The 15261-nt window shown below is 39.1% G+C and overlaps 2 protein-coding genes across 2 annotated transcripts; both read right to left on the bottom strand.

Moving 5' to 3' along the window:
* Window positions 1–249: 249 nt before the first annotated feature.
* LOC139721636 (uncharacterized) lies at window positions 250–2572 on the bottom strand. The gene is made up of 3 exons (XM_071632967.1): window positions 2255–2572; window positions 1226–1409; window positions 250–659 (listed from the first exon to the last, which is right to left on the bottom strand). The coding sequence occupies exons 1-3, from the start codon at window positions 2570–2572 to the stop codon at window positions 250–252; spliced, it is 912 nt and encodes a 303-aa protein (XP_071489068.1).
* A 1037-nt stretch (window positions 2573–3609) lies between these two features.
* On the bottom strand, window positions 3610–14052 carry LOC139721635 (uncharacterized). Its single transcript, XM_071632965.1, has 5 exons — window positions 13918–14052; window positions 6974–7109; window positions 5780–6043; window positions 4567–4677; window positions 3610–3806 (listed from the first exon to the last, which is right to left on the bottom strand). The coding sequence occupies exons 2-5, from the start codon at window positions 7029–7031 to the stop codon at window positions 3610–3612; spliced, it is 630 nt and encodes a 209-aa protein (XP_071489066.1). The 5' UTR covers window positions 7032–7109; window positions 13918–14052.
* Between the last annotated feature and the right edge of the window lie 1209 nt (window positions 14053–15261).

Raw genomic sequence — 15261 nt, 5'->3', positions numbered from 1 at the left:
AAATTCGATCACAATAGAACTAACTATTCGACCATCGAAGACTCGCAAAATGCTTTCTGAGGTCATTATTTTATCCTCGGAAAGGTTCTTTGGCTCCTTTGGCTCCAAAACACGTGGTAATGAAACTCACGCACACCGCATGAATATAAACACTCGTAAACAAATATGCTCAAATACATACGGTCACGTTGATATTTTACGTAGACTTTACTGGTTAGAAGTGAAACTGTGAAATCCTGAAATTAAACGTTAGTGTATCATATAACGTTTCATACGATTAGAGGTACTCGGTTCGATGCCGGGATCGATGTAATCGTAGTCTTCTTCCGGCGTCATCAAAGGGTTGTCGATGCCCATCATCGACGCACCGACGTCCGAGCTGCCTTTGGTCAAGGTGTTCGTGTCACCGGACGAATCGGTCATCTCCGAGCTGGCATCGCAGCTCGTGCGCGACTGCAGCGTGCCGCTGAGCAGTGTCGGCGTGGGCAAGGGCGGCGGCGGAGGAGGCGGGGGAGCTGGCGGAGCTGGCGGCGAGAAGACGGGTCGGTTGTTGAGGGTCGAGATTGAGTTGGATGGGGGTCGAAATGTCCCCGATGACGGTGGGCTGGAACGGCGAGAGTCGACGGACGAGATGAGATCTGGATTCACACTGCTATTAGCTGGGACTGCACCTGTTTTGTAGATTTGACAATGGGGATGAAACAATCATAACACAACGGTTTGTATATGAAAGTATGTATCTTGGAAAAAAGTCATTATATATATATATATATATATATATATATATGTTATATATATAATATTGATAGAATATAACCGTTGCATGTTACTTGGATAAGAAAGATCTAGCTATCCTTAGTACATGTATGCATATTGATGGATAAGATATCACAAAATATATCAAAATAATACAATAGAAGAAAAATAATGATATAAAGAATGCAGGCAACAAAATGAATTTTACGAAATGGACAATAGAATAGAATAGAATAGAATAGAATAGAATAGAATAGATTGGAATTGAATACAAAATAATATGCTTATGTATTATATAAAACAGATGTCATAACATAAGTTATTATAGAGAAATATAAAGAGATGTCGTTTATCATGTTATATATGAATATATAGAGACGTCTTATGCTATTCATAATTATACAAAAAATGTTGCCAACAGCAACAACTGTGACCCAAGCAGCTGTGATTGTAATCAAGCTGCTCTCACCGTCTATAAGTGGAAGATTCCAGTCTGGTAGACCACTGCGCCCAAAGTCACGATTATCTGGCGTGTCCGGGGTCACCGAGCCATGACCTGCAGGGTCAATGACCTCGTGGTAATGCTCCTTGATCTCCTCCGAGTTTGCGTACATGAACGATGAGGTCGGGCTTGCTGGCGGGTGGCCTCCTCGCTTTAAAGTTAAATTAAACAAAGAAGAAGAACAGCAACACACAGATGGAATTACGAAAAGATTCATTGCAAAAACGTGAAAAAAAGGACTCTCGTGTTAAAGCTGAAGTTTAGAGTTTGTCGACTTTCCAGTATAGAAAAATGTATTACGCCGAAGCAAGAGTATAACTGACTTGTGGGGGAAATGATTTCACAAAAACGTCGTTTGCTATTACTCCAATAATAGCTGCTATTTTTATTTTTGTCAGATATAGTGGCATGTGCAATAGAAGAGAAAATTAATGGAAGAAAACTAAAATTGCAATCGAGAAAATAAAACTGTTGAAATGAAACAATGATTCATGTATTTTAATTGTATAATTTCGTCAGTACTGTGATTTACCATTCACTGCTTTTCGAAGTGCTTTTCTTCTTTTTTATGCTTTGTTTGCAGTCATTCACATCATTCCGTTTTACGAATATAAGTGTTCAATTATAATTCCAATCAAATAACTTCATCCCCTACAAGTGTCCTAATATTTCGTATCTTTGTAACTTTATACAGGTGTACTGCACAATGATCGGTTGAGAACCTTTTTTTTATTTAAAAAATATCAAATACTTTATCGGGAAGTTCTTGTACGACTTGTTGAAATCAAAATCAACGAGAAGAACAAGAAATAATTACCTTTTTAAAAACAAGTTCTTATATTTTGAAATGACACCCGGACGTATTTATTGTAACACCACAATATTATTGATGAGCACCGGAAAATTTAACACAAGTTCGGTGTGTCATATTTAACACCCAACTTTTTGCAGTGTACAAAAGAAATAAAGAAACTAAAATCCAACCAAGCAGTGTACCTCCTTGTCATCGTAGCGATAAAACTTGCCGTCTGCCCCGATGGAGCTGTAGATGCTGCGAGGGCGCGGGATACAAGTGTGCGCCATGTTGAAGTCGGTGAGTTTGATACAGGGCTCGTCTCGGATGTCGAACGACCGCGTGCTCTTCTTGCACATTTTCCTCATCGCGTGGTGGACGACGACGATCAGCGCCAGGAGGACCACGAAGCCAACCACGACTCCGATGACGATATAGATGAGTCGCTGTTGATGTTCGAAAGGTAATCCGCTCCCGTCATCGTCGGTAACCGGTGGGGCGCCCGAGCTAGGGCGGGACATCCGCGTACGGCTCGCTGTGATATACAACGGACTCGGCGGTAAACACTTGTCCGTTGATATCTAGTCTGAAGGCCCGGTAATTATCTCTAAGTCTGTTGCGAGCCTCCACCACGTCAACCCGGCCATATCAAATATAAATAGAGTAAAATTGACTTCCATGGGATCACATGACACCTCTGTGACTGTAATTCTAGATAAGTTCATACTAATATGAGAAGATATTGATGTCTTAAAGCGCTCTATAAAGTCTGATTTGTTGACAATAATCACGGAGCAATTGCCCGATAAAACCATGGTGCCTTGGATGGCCACACCAACGCCTACACTTGCAGTAGACCACCCGTTCCACTGGTTCGTTTGAACTCGTTTCCGGCTGAGATGTGCTTAGAGGATCAGTGACGAGGGCAGTGAAGCCCGGGCTCGTATACCGGTCGAAGAAATTAGCATAAGTTTAGGCGTGCTTTCTGTGATGTTGCCGGGAACATCGGACGAGGATACAGTGGAGTCGATAAAATTTGTGTTTGATAGGTTGCGTCCATTGCAGTTGTGAACGTTGCGGATGGCGACGGGGTAAATTCTACAGACGTCCCGATAAACTCCGGTGTCCCACCGGCAAGGGGTGTAGGCGACAGCGCAAGGGGAGTAATTGGAGACGACATGGACGTGGCGTAATCATACGCGCGCGTCTTGCTGCTGTAGATGGAGATGGTGTTCATTGAAGACTGTATGGGCGTGACATACGGTTGTGTATAAGACGGACTAGTATAATCAGGAATGGGGCGTGTCTTGCAAAGAAGGTGACAACATCGCAGAACTCGTAATTGCGGACAGTTTTGAAAATGCAATTGAACTCAACACTGATGCTGAATTAGTAGACGACATGCTTGGGCGTCAGCGTTCCTATCAATAGATTCTCACTGGAAAAAAGTAACTGGCTCTGAAGGTAATTTTGTCGCTGTAGGCTAGGGGTGTCGGGGTTGCTAAAAAATAGCGATGGTTTGTGAAGATGCTGTGGAATCAGTGATGATGGAATAGATTCAGTCTCCAGCGAATGAAAAAGGGCTTTCTGTCGGCAGTGGCGGAATTGGGGAGGCAGAAAGTCTGCCAGCGTTAGAGCTGTAACTAGCGGCATGTGACTGAACCGGCGTCGACAGAATTATGCTCGCGGTTGACGATGGTGGCGCTCTCAATGTTGTCTCTTCCAAGGATACCATTGGCGTCGTGATGTAAATCTCTGTTGTTTGTGCAAAGAAAGAGGAAGAGGAAAGTGGGGGAAGATAACTTATTGATTTTTTATGATTATTTTTGTAGTACACTCTACAAGCCAGAGAGGTCTGTTTGGAGCTGAAAATCACAAACATTGTAAATTTGTTAGTCTCAACCTTCTTGCTCGTCCTACGTTCTATATCAACATTATTTCATTCGATTTGTTTTCTCATGAAGTGACCGATTCTTAATTTGTGTATCCTGGCAGTAACTCAAATGCCTCAATGCTTCCAACGATGATTGAAAGCAAGGAATGAGACAGGAAAGTAATCTAAAGATAATGGAAAGCATTTGCTAGGTAGATGAAACGTTTTTATACGAGATAATACTATTATCTCATCACATACCACAACGTAGTTCTGGGCCTGTATTGTGTAGAACTATTATCGAGTTACTGCCGTTTTTAATCTTGAATTGAACGGCAACAATCGGAGGAGAATAGCAATCCACATCTTAGCTATATTCCCTTTGCATGTGACCCAGACACTTTTATAAGACTGCTAGTAATTCAGCTAAGAAAAGTAGTTCACCTTATTTTTAGTTCTTGAGCGATGTCTCTATCACTGCCAATAAATCAAATGGATTAAAAAAATAGCGGACGGTTCACTCTAAAGGACTGGTCACTACAGTTAGCCATGTGAATCAAAGAAGTCATGTTGTTGTTGTTGTTGTTGTTGGGTTTTTTTTCTATCTAAAGGTCTCCCAAACTAGAGGAATTTGAAACTTACCAGTGATTTCATCCGTCACAATCAAACTATCGGTAGTCACTAACACCGAGTCTGGCGGGACGCTAGAGGCTGTGATTGATGCCGAGACAAAACCTTGACTGCCCGTAGAATCTGCAAGATGACAAACCAAAGACAAAACGAAGTAACTACATAAACAAAACTTTAAAGGGGATAGCTAGTAACTGATCAGTGGGAATCAGTGGGAATGCTGGGGGATGATTGTTCCAATCCTTGTGGCATTCATTTAAGAGTACATTATATATCTATTGTGGTGTGAAATTTATTTGCTTCAGAATGGTCTCATAATCAAGTAATGTGCAGTTTAATGTCAACGATCGACCCGTCACTTACAGACATGCTAACCTGGAAACAGTAAACTGCACATTACTTGAATATGAGGCCATTCTGAAGCAAATAATTTTCACACAACAATATATATATAATGTACTCTTAAATGAATCTCACAAGGATTGGAACAATCATCCCCCAGCATTCCCACTGATTCTCACTGATCAGTTACTAGCCATCCCCTTTAAACTTGGATATGAATACTATAATTGCTTGAAATATTTCCATGCTGTTAAATCATGGGTGGGCTGTTGTTGCGATCTTCCAATACTTTCTTTGGCATCGATCCGTGAAAATGACAGAATAAAACATTCTCACAAAAAACTATGTAAAGTATTACAAATTCAGCTTGGGTGATCGAAAGCGCTGATGGAAACACCGGTCAATCTTACACAAATTTACAAACGATCGTCTACCAGTTTTGTCCATTGTCACATCCAATCTTAGATATGTTTGTAAGGCACTCACAAAATTTGCAGCTTGTGCCGTCCGGAGTAAATAATCACGCCTCTTGGACATTAGAGTTTTCACTGATTATAATAAATATTCAGCTTCTGTTTGCAAAATGAAAAGCGTCATTCAAGCGCCAAATCCATTCGAAATGATTCCAGCGCTCCTTGGAATTTGCTCAGCGAGAATATTGCGTTTCATAAAATTTTAATCCGTAAAGGGAAAGGTACACTGATAATGGAATGAAACACAAAACTGCCACTCTGTAAGAATATCACCTACGATTTCACACTCCTGTATGTACATAGCCCATTATTTTATGAGAAGCAACGGACCTTGATATTACCTATAGACGACTTATAAAGGCATTTCTTTTTATCAATAGAAAGCGAAGTGGTGACACTTATACTCTTACTGTTATTCATCTGTGCAACTGGAAGAGTCGCCGTTGGAGATATTTGTATTGACGTCGGCAAAGATGAATACGATGGCGACGATGATAACGGATTCGATATCGACGACGTCGTGTTGTCATCCGTCATCGACGAGGAACTGGATATAATCGTAGAGGTGGGCGATGCAGACATCAAAGATGACACCGTTGGTGTAGCCGTCGGTAGCAAACTAGATTCTGACGAACTTATTCTTAAGTCTCCGCTGGGCAGTTGCGTTGACACTTCTACGAGTCAAATGCAATTATGAAAAATAAAGTTTATATCATTTATAATGTATATCACCGTATAAGCCCTTTGCTGTAAACCCTACAACACTTGATGGAATATCTTACATGAATGTAGCATATGATGAATTAATACATCGCATATCAACCTATTGAAATATTTATCGGCTGTGACAAAATAAGCAAATCTCAACAATGAATTTTCTTTTCAATGCATAACGTGCACTTTCAGTATATTATTTACCCACTGGTCTTGCTTATTTTTTTCTTCACATTTAATTTTCATGCATGGCAACGAATTTATTGCAACGATGTTTTTGATGCTGTACAGCGGACCCGCATCTGTTGAAAATATTTGAAATGTTTCCCCAGATTAGCTTTGAGAAAAAGAAAATAATCAAACTCCCAACTTGGTTTGAAATGCAAGACTTTCATTGAAACACCTGCTTCTATACGTCTACACTTTCCATTTTGCAAATCTCAATAAATCACACAAGTCTATGCAAGCTTATGTGCATTTGGCCATTGGAGTTAACAGGTTGTTATATAGTGAGCAGTGATTAAATATTGAAGAGATGCCTTGAGCTATCAACGAAAATAGGTTTGAAATTCGACCAGGGTTGAATCCATGCAACAAAGCCATGTATCATAACGTACGCTCGTTTATCAACAGCAATGGTTGGGATATTGCTGACTGTTCTCTCTTCAGCCTTTTTGCCAAAACAACAACCTAGGAGCAAGACACTCGTACTGTAAATTTGAAAGAATTGTTGATATAGGCAATGTGGTACATTGGGAAGACGGATTTACTTTCAAGCCTGCGCTTCGTTGCAAATATAGCTAACTAAAACACAGAAAAAGAAAATAAATCCGTCAATAAATGCAACTTAGAATAAGCTGTGTGGCTTCAACCACTGAGATATAATTAACCTGTTGCTGTACGTTGGAGGCAGACGAGAAAAGCTATTACTGCGAATGCCGTTGCCATGGCGATCGTGTAGAATGAAATCTCGGTCCCCCTGGTGACGTCTCCGGGTAATTTACGTCTTGATTATGCTTTGCAACCCTGCGGGGAGGGGGGGGGGGTGTTGGAAGAGGACAGAGAAGAAAAATGTTGAATACTGTATGTATAGATAAAGACGCAGTCGCTATAAACATTATACATCATACATGTATACCCTATCTACAGCGTAACGAAATATCATGGAAGCATACAATACGAATTATCTTTCTGTAGGTCAGGGATATATATTCCACATAGAATAGAACTTGTCCGTTGATAGTGTGGTACATTAGAAGAAAACAGAAAGAGACAGAGAGAAAATCATCTTAGGAGTAAGTAAAGAGGGATAGATGGAGCAATGAACTCGTGGGATACAATAATTAATTTGTGACTTTCAGTGATGGTAGCAATGTGATATATCATATAGGTATCGGTTACGTATACAGATTGCTCCTTTATTAGTGTTAATTTTTTACATGTGACAAGAATCATAATAATAATAATAATAATAATAATAATAATAATAATAATGATAATAATAATAATAATAATGATAATAATAATACTAATAATAACTCTTATATAGCGCTTAATACTAACGTTTATAAGCGTATTGATACGAAAAAAAATTGAATTAAAATGCAGCATTATGTATAACAAGAACAACTCAATTAGGATTGAGTAAGTATATAAGTTTTCAGCAATTATTTAAACTTATCGACACTTTCAGCATGTATACATGCAAGATAGACAAGATAATAAAAATAGCAACATGAGAACATCCAAAATGAGAAGAAAAGGAATTAGATTCATCCACAGGGAGCGATGTAAACAAAATCAGCCAAGACGGGAAAAAATGCCAAAGACATGCAATCGAGACGGTTGCATACAAATCTCGCTGGTTGCATACATCGTAGCAAGGATTACTCATGTTCGACATGCCAGGTTATCATGTTGACGAACACGAGGAGAAAACAGGGGTATCACATGATACACTGATAGTTTAAGGTTCAAAGGTTCTCTCTCGACTGCTGCAAAATCACCTTTCCCAAGTTCAGTAGACTAACTGAGAGAGTTCACGGGCTGTCCAACTTTTCAGAACATGCACTTGGTGTTTATACTAAGGATTGCGTTGCTGGGAGTGCACGGCTTGCCTAGGACTTTTGTGGTATGGGATGGAGCTTTGAAATCGCAGAGTCAGGGTTCGAATCCTGAAAGAGATACCCCGATACAGATAGGACCATGGTGCACTCTAGAGATATATTACCATAAGTCAGAGATAATATATATGATAAACTACAGACATAAGGTAATATGCTTCAGAAAAAGAATTATGATATGCTCCACAGACAGGATTTATTGCAACAATATAATCATATACTCCAGAGAAATGATTTTATACTCAAGAGATGGGATCATATAGGCCTACTTCAGAGATGAACATACATATTACTACATGAGATTGCCTGATTATATATACTCCAGAAATATGATAATTTACTCAAAAGATATGACTATAATCCAAAGATAGGAGCATATACCCTACTCCAGAAATATTATCATATACCCCAAAGGAAAGGATCATACTCCAGAGATTGAATCATACTTCAGAGATATTAATTATACTCCCGAGATGGGATCACATACCCCAAAAATATTATCATTTACTCCAGAGATAAAATCATATACCAAAGAGAAATAGGAACATACTTAAGAAATAGGATCATAATACATCAGAGATCAGATCATGTACTACAGAGATTGGCTCATATGCTCCAAAATATTGATAAGATTATACTGCAGAGATAGGCTCACATCCAGAAATGTTATCATAATTCTCCAGAGATGAGATCATATACATTATACTCAAAAGATATGGGATCATTTATTTTGATTCATAGGGAACTTGATAAAGTTATGAAATATAACTGTGACATATTTATACGAGACACAATGGAGGAGTCGAGAGATATATAGTCATTACAAGTGTAGCAATCTTTAGAATAGACATATCCGTGGAACCACCAATGCTTATAATGCTTGACTTCTGCGGCTTCACTTACCTATAGCAAGAGCATTGTATTAGGGACAACTTTGACTGAAATCATCGAGGGTGGTAGCAGCATACCACACACAATGTGTGTGTGTGTAATGTGTGCGTAAGAAGCTACCATTATATAACCACAAATGTTTGAAATAATCAGGGAGGTCCCACATCCCTGAAATAATGGTAGGAACGGATCCATAACCAGACTGCGGTGGCTTTGATTTCAAGCGCTCACAGAGGATCAGTTTCCAGCTATAATTCCACTCCCTCGTGACGGTATAAACCAGTTTCCACAGAAAGCATAGTACATCCCTGCTATAGATCTATCTATGCGTATCGATTTAATGAGCGCCAGTTTGGTCTTACGTATGGCACGTCATTTGCCCAATAATTCCGAAAAACTATGTTTATCACCGATAAACACTGTTTATCGGCGATAAACAATGTTTTTCGATAGATAAACTAAGTTGTTGTTTTTTCGCCCAATAAACATAGTTTTTCCAGAAAACTCTGTTTATCACTCGATAAACATAGTTTTTCAGAAAAACAATGTTTATCGGCCGATAAACAAAGTTTTTCGAGCGATAAACTTAGTTTTACCGAAAAACTATGTTTATCGCTAGATAAACATAGTTTTTCGTGATAAACTATGTTTATTCCCGAAAAACAGTGTTTATCGGCGATAGATTATTGGGCAAATGGCGTGCCATACTTACGCACTTTGTACCAGGGAGGTGGGAGTCCACCTCCCTGTTAGTATGGACGACCCATTTCAAGTTTCAAGTTTCAAGTTTATTTATTCATTTGTCTTTCTTCCAACAATAGGCAATATAACAATAACATAACAATAACATTGACACTTTCTTTCAAGAATATGTAGGAACAACAACAACTAAGGGGCGTGCTCAAATTCGCAACCCCGGTCGCAAACCCTCGCGATTAAACGTTTCCATCACCTCATTGACTTCCATGAATAGGATGAAGCCAAACAAACAGAACTGTAAAAATCTAGTAATTAAAATCAGACAGACAGAAAGAAGTTATTAAAGGTATCGTACAGTTTTGGTTAAGACCTAACTTCGGGTTTCTTACATTTTTTGGTGAGATAATGAGAAACATCTTATGAAATATGAAAGAGCATGTAATTCTACGAGGAATTCAACATTTATTTGATGAAGATTGGTTTTGAAATGGCTGAGATATCCAAAAAAGAGTGATTCTACCCACACTTTATTATGATAGCTTTGTTTTACTTTGTTTTTGGATGTTTTAGTCATTCCAAACCCGATTTTAATCAAATAAACTTTGAATTCCTCTTAAAATGGTATGCTCTGTACTATTTCGTAAGTGTTTTCTTGGTATCTCACAAAAAGTTAAAAGCCCAATTCTCCGATCTTCACCAATACTGTACCATCCCTTTAAACTTTATCATTTCGCATGTTTTATCTTATCGATGATATCGATCACGATCGCATATGCAAATTAGGTGAGGTCATGATGTCATAGCCTCGCAGTTTAGTTTCCCATAGACCTAAACACAAATCTTCAGTAAATCCCTTCACCGAAATGAAATTAAAACTAGTTACTGAGATCTATTGCATTGAATGATTGCAGAGTTGAATTTACCTAGTCATGATGACTTTTAGGGGAGGAGGTCTTCGACTTAAAGCACGATTTTCACACCATTTTTAATGTACAAACAATGATAGTCTTGTGAGGCCATAATTATGATATCCTCATTATCGTTACATAATCATCCGTACATACATTTTGTATATACATCACACTTTATTACTTCTATTTCTTTCAGGAATTGTTTACCAGTATGAATTGACAATATTGGTTTTACTTGATCAAATCAAATCAAATCAAATCAAATAATGTGTTACAGCTTCAAGGATGGAAATAAAGACAGTATAACTGAATTGAATTGAATTGAATCATCTCTATAAATCTGCAGATGTAGGTTGAGACCGCTGCGTCGTAAAACTATGCGAATTTTCACGTTCGATTTTGATGTTACTTTATTTATAGTTGTGCTCACTTGACTTCAATCTTCGTTCGTACTTGAGCCGACTTGAACATGATGTCATGTACTTTCAGAAATGTAGCTATAAAGGTGAATGACCTTGGGCCAATTTGATATCTGCCGAAACACGATCAATTATCATGGCGAGTTCGTGTCACTGTAGAATCAAATGTCACGGTCTAGCTGAATGTAATTTTTATCGCGTCACCTACATGTATGTGGCTGATAATCCCTGATATAGTTGAGAATTACGTTTACGTCAACCTGAACTCATTCTGATAACGACTGCAATGTCACAGCGAATATTATGAAATATCAGAGATAATAAACGTGGCCGTGCATGGTTTCTCATGGCTGATATAATAATAAAAGGGGAGGGGAGGAGTTGCTTGCAGGGTCAGGAAAGTGTTTGGGGCGTTCCTCTTTTTTGTTTATAAATCTACTTTTGTCTCAACGACACACTCATATTATAATAGGAATGTACGTTTTCGCACATTTGAATTTACATCCTGCAGAAACATTCTTTCTGTAACTTCATGTTTTCCTGTCAGCAATTACGAATAATAAGATCTACATTTCAACAGTTTAATTGCAAAACCAGCTAACTCCATTCTTATCAATGTAAGATATTCGCGATTAAAAACTGCTAAAAAGGGAAATGATAAGAACTTGTGGGATATTTGTAATCATAACTTCAAGAATAGTCCTTATTATGAAACAAGTGTGGCATCATTGGAAATGTTTTATGTTGCTCCATCTGGTAATGGACTTGCTTTAAAAATATTAAAAGTGGTTCTTAATCCGTTTTTGGGATCAAACTTTCCATTTGACCAAGAGAAATGATGTATAAGTTTAGGGCTGTTTTTATCCTACAGCTATATAGATGGGAGACAGCAAGGTTGGACCATGGACCTTCGTTGTAGGTCCATGGTTGGACTATGTATTGTAAAAGGCATCACAGTAATCATTGAGATGATGATGGTATAATGGCGATAATGACGATGAGGATAGTATCAGTGATGAGGGTGATGATGACCATGATGATGTTCGTTATGACAAAGACAATGACGACGGGCATTGTGATAGTAATGACGATGACGATGATGATAATTATGATGATGGTGATGATGACGGCGATTATGACGATGATGAATTGTATCAGTGATGATGGTGATAATGGCCATTATGATGTTTTTGATGACAGTGACAATATCGACGATCATTACAACGATGACCATGAATGAATGAATGAATGAATGAATGATGATGATGATGATGATGATGATGATGATGGTGGTGGTGGTGATGGTGGTGATGATGATGATGATGACGATGATATGACTATGTGTATAATGGCAAGCACGGCTAAAGTATCATGAAAATCATGAATTACAATGATGAGGAAAATGATGATGGTAATAGGATGGAGATAATGACGTCACTACACTACTAAAGAAGATCACGATAGGCGTTATCATATTCTGTATTAAAAAAATTTGCCGACCACTCGATTTGAGTCCCTCACAAGCAAGAAAGATCTACACATTCCACATACCCAGGCACGTTCCAAAGACATTACCAAGCTGACACCCACTATCTGACCCAACCCAGAATTGTAATGGCCTCCCACACACATAACTTTCGTTTACTTCTATACTGTCTCGTTGCCAAGCAACGAATGACACGATCTCTCCATGTTTCGGAGGTGGTGGGGAAGAGGGTGGAAAAGATAGGAAAGTGAGAAGTAAGTATACGTCAGTGACCACAAATTGAAACAGGCCTATTTGACTTAAGTATTCGCACACGCCCCTGTACCTTTCAAGCAAGTTATTGTTTGTTTGTTTTTCGTTTAAATGAAAAGCCAGACACTGATAAACTTACCCCCTCTCTTTCATTCATTACTCTAATATTGCCAGTGTGAGATAAGATGGTACACTACTAGTAGTAGATGGTTTGGAATAGTGTGGTATGGTATGGTATGGTATGGCATAATGGTTAGTGTGAGCTGGTATAGTGTACAATAGTTTATTGTATGGTATATGGTATAAAGTGTGGTGCGGTATGGCACATATTATACATGTAAACATGGAATGGTGTGGTATGTATGGTTTTGTATAGTATTGTTATGTTTGGTATGGTTTGGTATGGTATGATATGGTATGATATGGCGTGCTATGGTGTGGTAGTAGGGTTGGCGTCGACTTTTGGTGTGTGGTACAGTTTATATCAGACCTATAGTATCTTATTTTCAGCATATGACATTCCTCTCACCTACAGGTTCTTTCGCCAATCAATGTCGATCCGTGCCCGGGTTAGAAATTCTAAAGAATCTCTGAAAGAATCACAAAATAGCTCTGAATCTGTCAAAATGACATAAAATTGCATTGCTAGGCAACAAAATTTTAATGTTATAACATTATGTTACCATAATCTATCAATGGTTCCACTCAAGTGTGGTTTAATTGTTTTTGGTGCGTGAAAAGAAAAAAAATATTGCAGTCCTACGACTATAGAAGGAGGAGGGAGCTTACAAAGAAAGTGCATAACAGCTTTGTACTTCCGTTTCTCGCCAGGTGGGAAAACTAAAAGTCAAATGAGTGAAAAAAGCCCGTCCTTTCACATCCCGTTGCCGACGAACAAGCAAACTACTCGCAACGTACGCACCTCACAGTCACCTCAGGGCAGACGACAAATCACACAGGACTTCAAGCGATATGTTTTAACCGGCATTCCTGAGCATGTATGGAATATGCATACAAACACCGGTAGTAGTAGGTCAGATACACAAAACTCACCTTATGACTCTTGATCCGCAATATCCAATTCGCGTCGTCAGCTTGAGCTACACACATGGGAGCAGATACTGTCCCACACTCAATTTCAAACCGTAAACACACGCTGTCTGTTCCATATCGAGTCCTGCTTGCAAATGAATTGTTTCCAAGAGTGAGATGGAATATCAAGGATGTCTTAACTCGGTGTTCACCAAGACCAAATTCTCATGACCAATCTCTAAATGTGATGTACTGACCGCGTTTTCGCCCTTGGACTTGGTGCCAACACCATGGCTCTCATTCATGGGTAGAGTGAAACGAAAGGGACGAAGATAGAGAAGGAGAGAACACGGGAAAGAGAGAGAGAGAGAGGTGGAGAGAGTTGGGTGGGGTTAAGTCTGGTAGCAGCTGGGCAGGGAGCGTATTAGGGTGTAAACCATCACCTTTTGGGCTCCAACTGAGGTCAGAAATTCCTCTACCATGACTTATGTCTATCAAAAGCGATTATACGGGGGTTGGAATGCCACTTCTTGCTGTAAGTTCATCGTGAGAGAGGAAGAGGCAGATAAAGAGAGAGGAAGGGGAGAGAGGGAAAATGTTCGCGTGTTGCCATGGTGATTATTATCGTCAAGCCGAAGTTTCCCAAATCCCCGCGCTGCATGAAGATCGGGTCAAGATTATGCCGAAAACGAAGACGACACAGTGATCTTCGAAAGTATACTTTTAAAAAGGTAACACAAGCATTCCTCTTGTTCTCAATTTCCTACATAAAAAGGGGAGGGGCAAACGACAGAGGAATATCTTACGCGAAGAAACAACTGAAGTATGTACATGAACTACTTTCACAGTTGAGGAAGAGAAGGGCTATAATGCCACTTTTCTGCTATATATAGTGTGTCATCACGCCACTAGCAACACCTCTTCGCATTGAACGAGAACATGACAGTATTACTTTTTATTTTGAACTGATCAAGAGACAAAGCTGCCACAAAATAAGTAGTATAGTACACAGCCAATCATTAAAGCAATGAAAACAAAAAGCAAATACCAGTTGCTCTGAGTGAATAAAGCTTGGGCAATCAAATTATCATAAGCTGGCTTTCTCTTCGCGTATCATTATACGGGAGCAGGTATCCGTGAAAGCGTACATTTCGAAAGCAGGCAGACCGTATATAATTCCTGCGGCGTCCCTTAAAATATTGGCAAATATAGCAGCTCACCTTTCGCCCAGCGCACCGCTTGCTCGCAGTTTGTCAAATTGCGCGCCCTAATTGAATAAACGCAATCAAATGGCATTTGTACTGCGAGATTAAAGCTGACCATTGCCAGTCTATATACGTATGTAAGTTAATACGAAATGACATC

Source organism: Diadema antillarum, unplaced genomic scaffold (genome assembly GCF_040938485.1).
Source record: "Diadema antillarum isolate AM-2024a unplaced genomic scaffold, OU_Dant_1.0 scf00000146, whole genome shotgun sequence".
Classification (NCBI taxonomy): domain Eukaryota; kingdom Metazoa; phylum Echinodermata; class Echinoidea; order Diadematoida; family Diadematidae; genus Diadema; species Diadema antillarum.
The sequence above is the reverse complement of the archived record's forward strand: the minus strand, read 5'-3'. Positions and strand labels throughout refer to the sequence as shown.

Coding starts and splice junctions, on each gene's coding strand:
- LOC139721636 (XM_071632967.1), bottom strand. CDS start 2,572: ATGTCCCGCCCTAGCTCGGGCGCCCCACCGGTTACCGACGATGACGGG. Junction 1,410..2,254: donor ATCGCTACGATGACAAGGAG/GTACACTGCTTG, acceptor TTAACTTTAAAG/CGAGGAGGCCACCCGCCAGC. Junction 660..1,225: donor GAATCTTCCACTTATAGACG/GTGAGAGCAGCT, acceptor GTGCAGTCCCAG/CTAATAGCAGTGTGAATCCA.
- LOC139721635 (XM_071632965.1), bottom strand. CDS start 7,031: ATGGCAACGGCATTCGCAGTAATAGCTTTTCTCGTCTGCCTCCAACGT. Junction 6,044..6,973: donor CCTCCAACGTACAGCAACAG/GTTAATTATATC, acceptor TTTGACTCGTAG/AAGTGTCAACGCAACTGCCC. Junction 4,678..5,779: donor AGTTGCACAGATGAATAACA/GTAAGAGTATAA, acceptor GTCATCTTGCAG/ATTCTACGGGCAGTCAAGGT.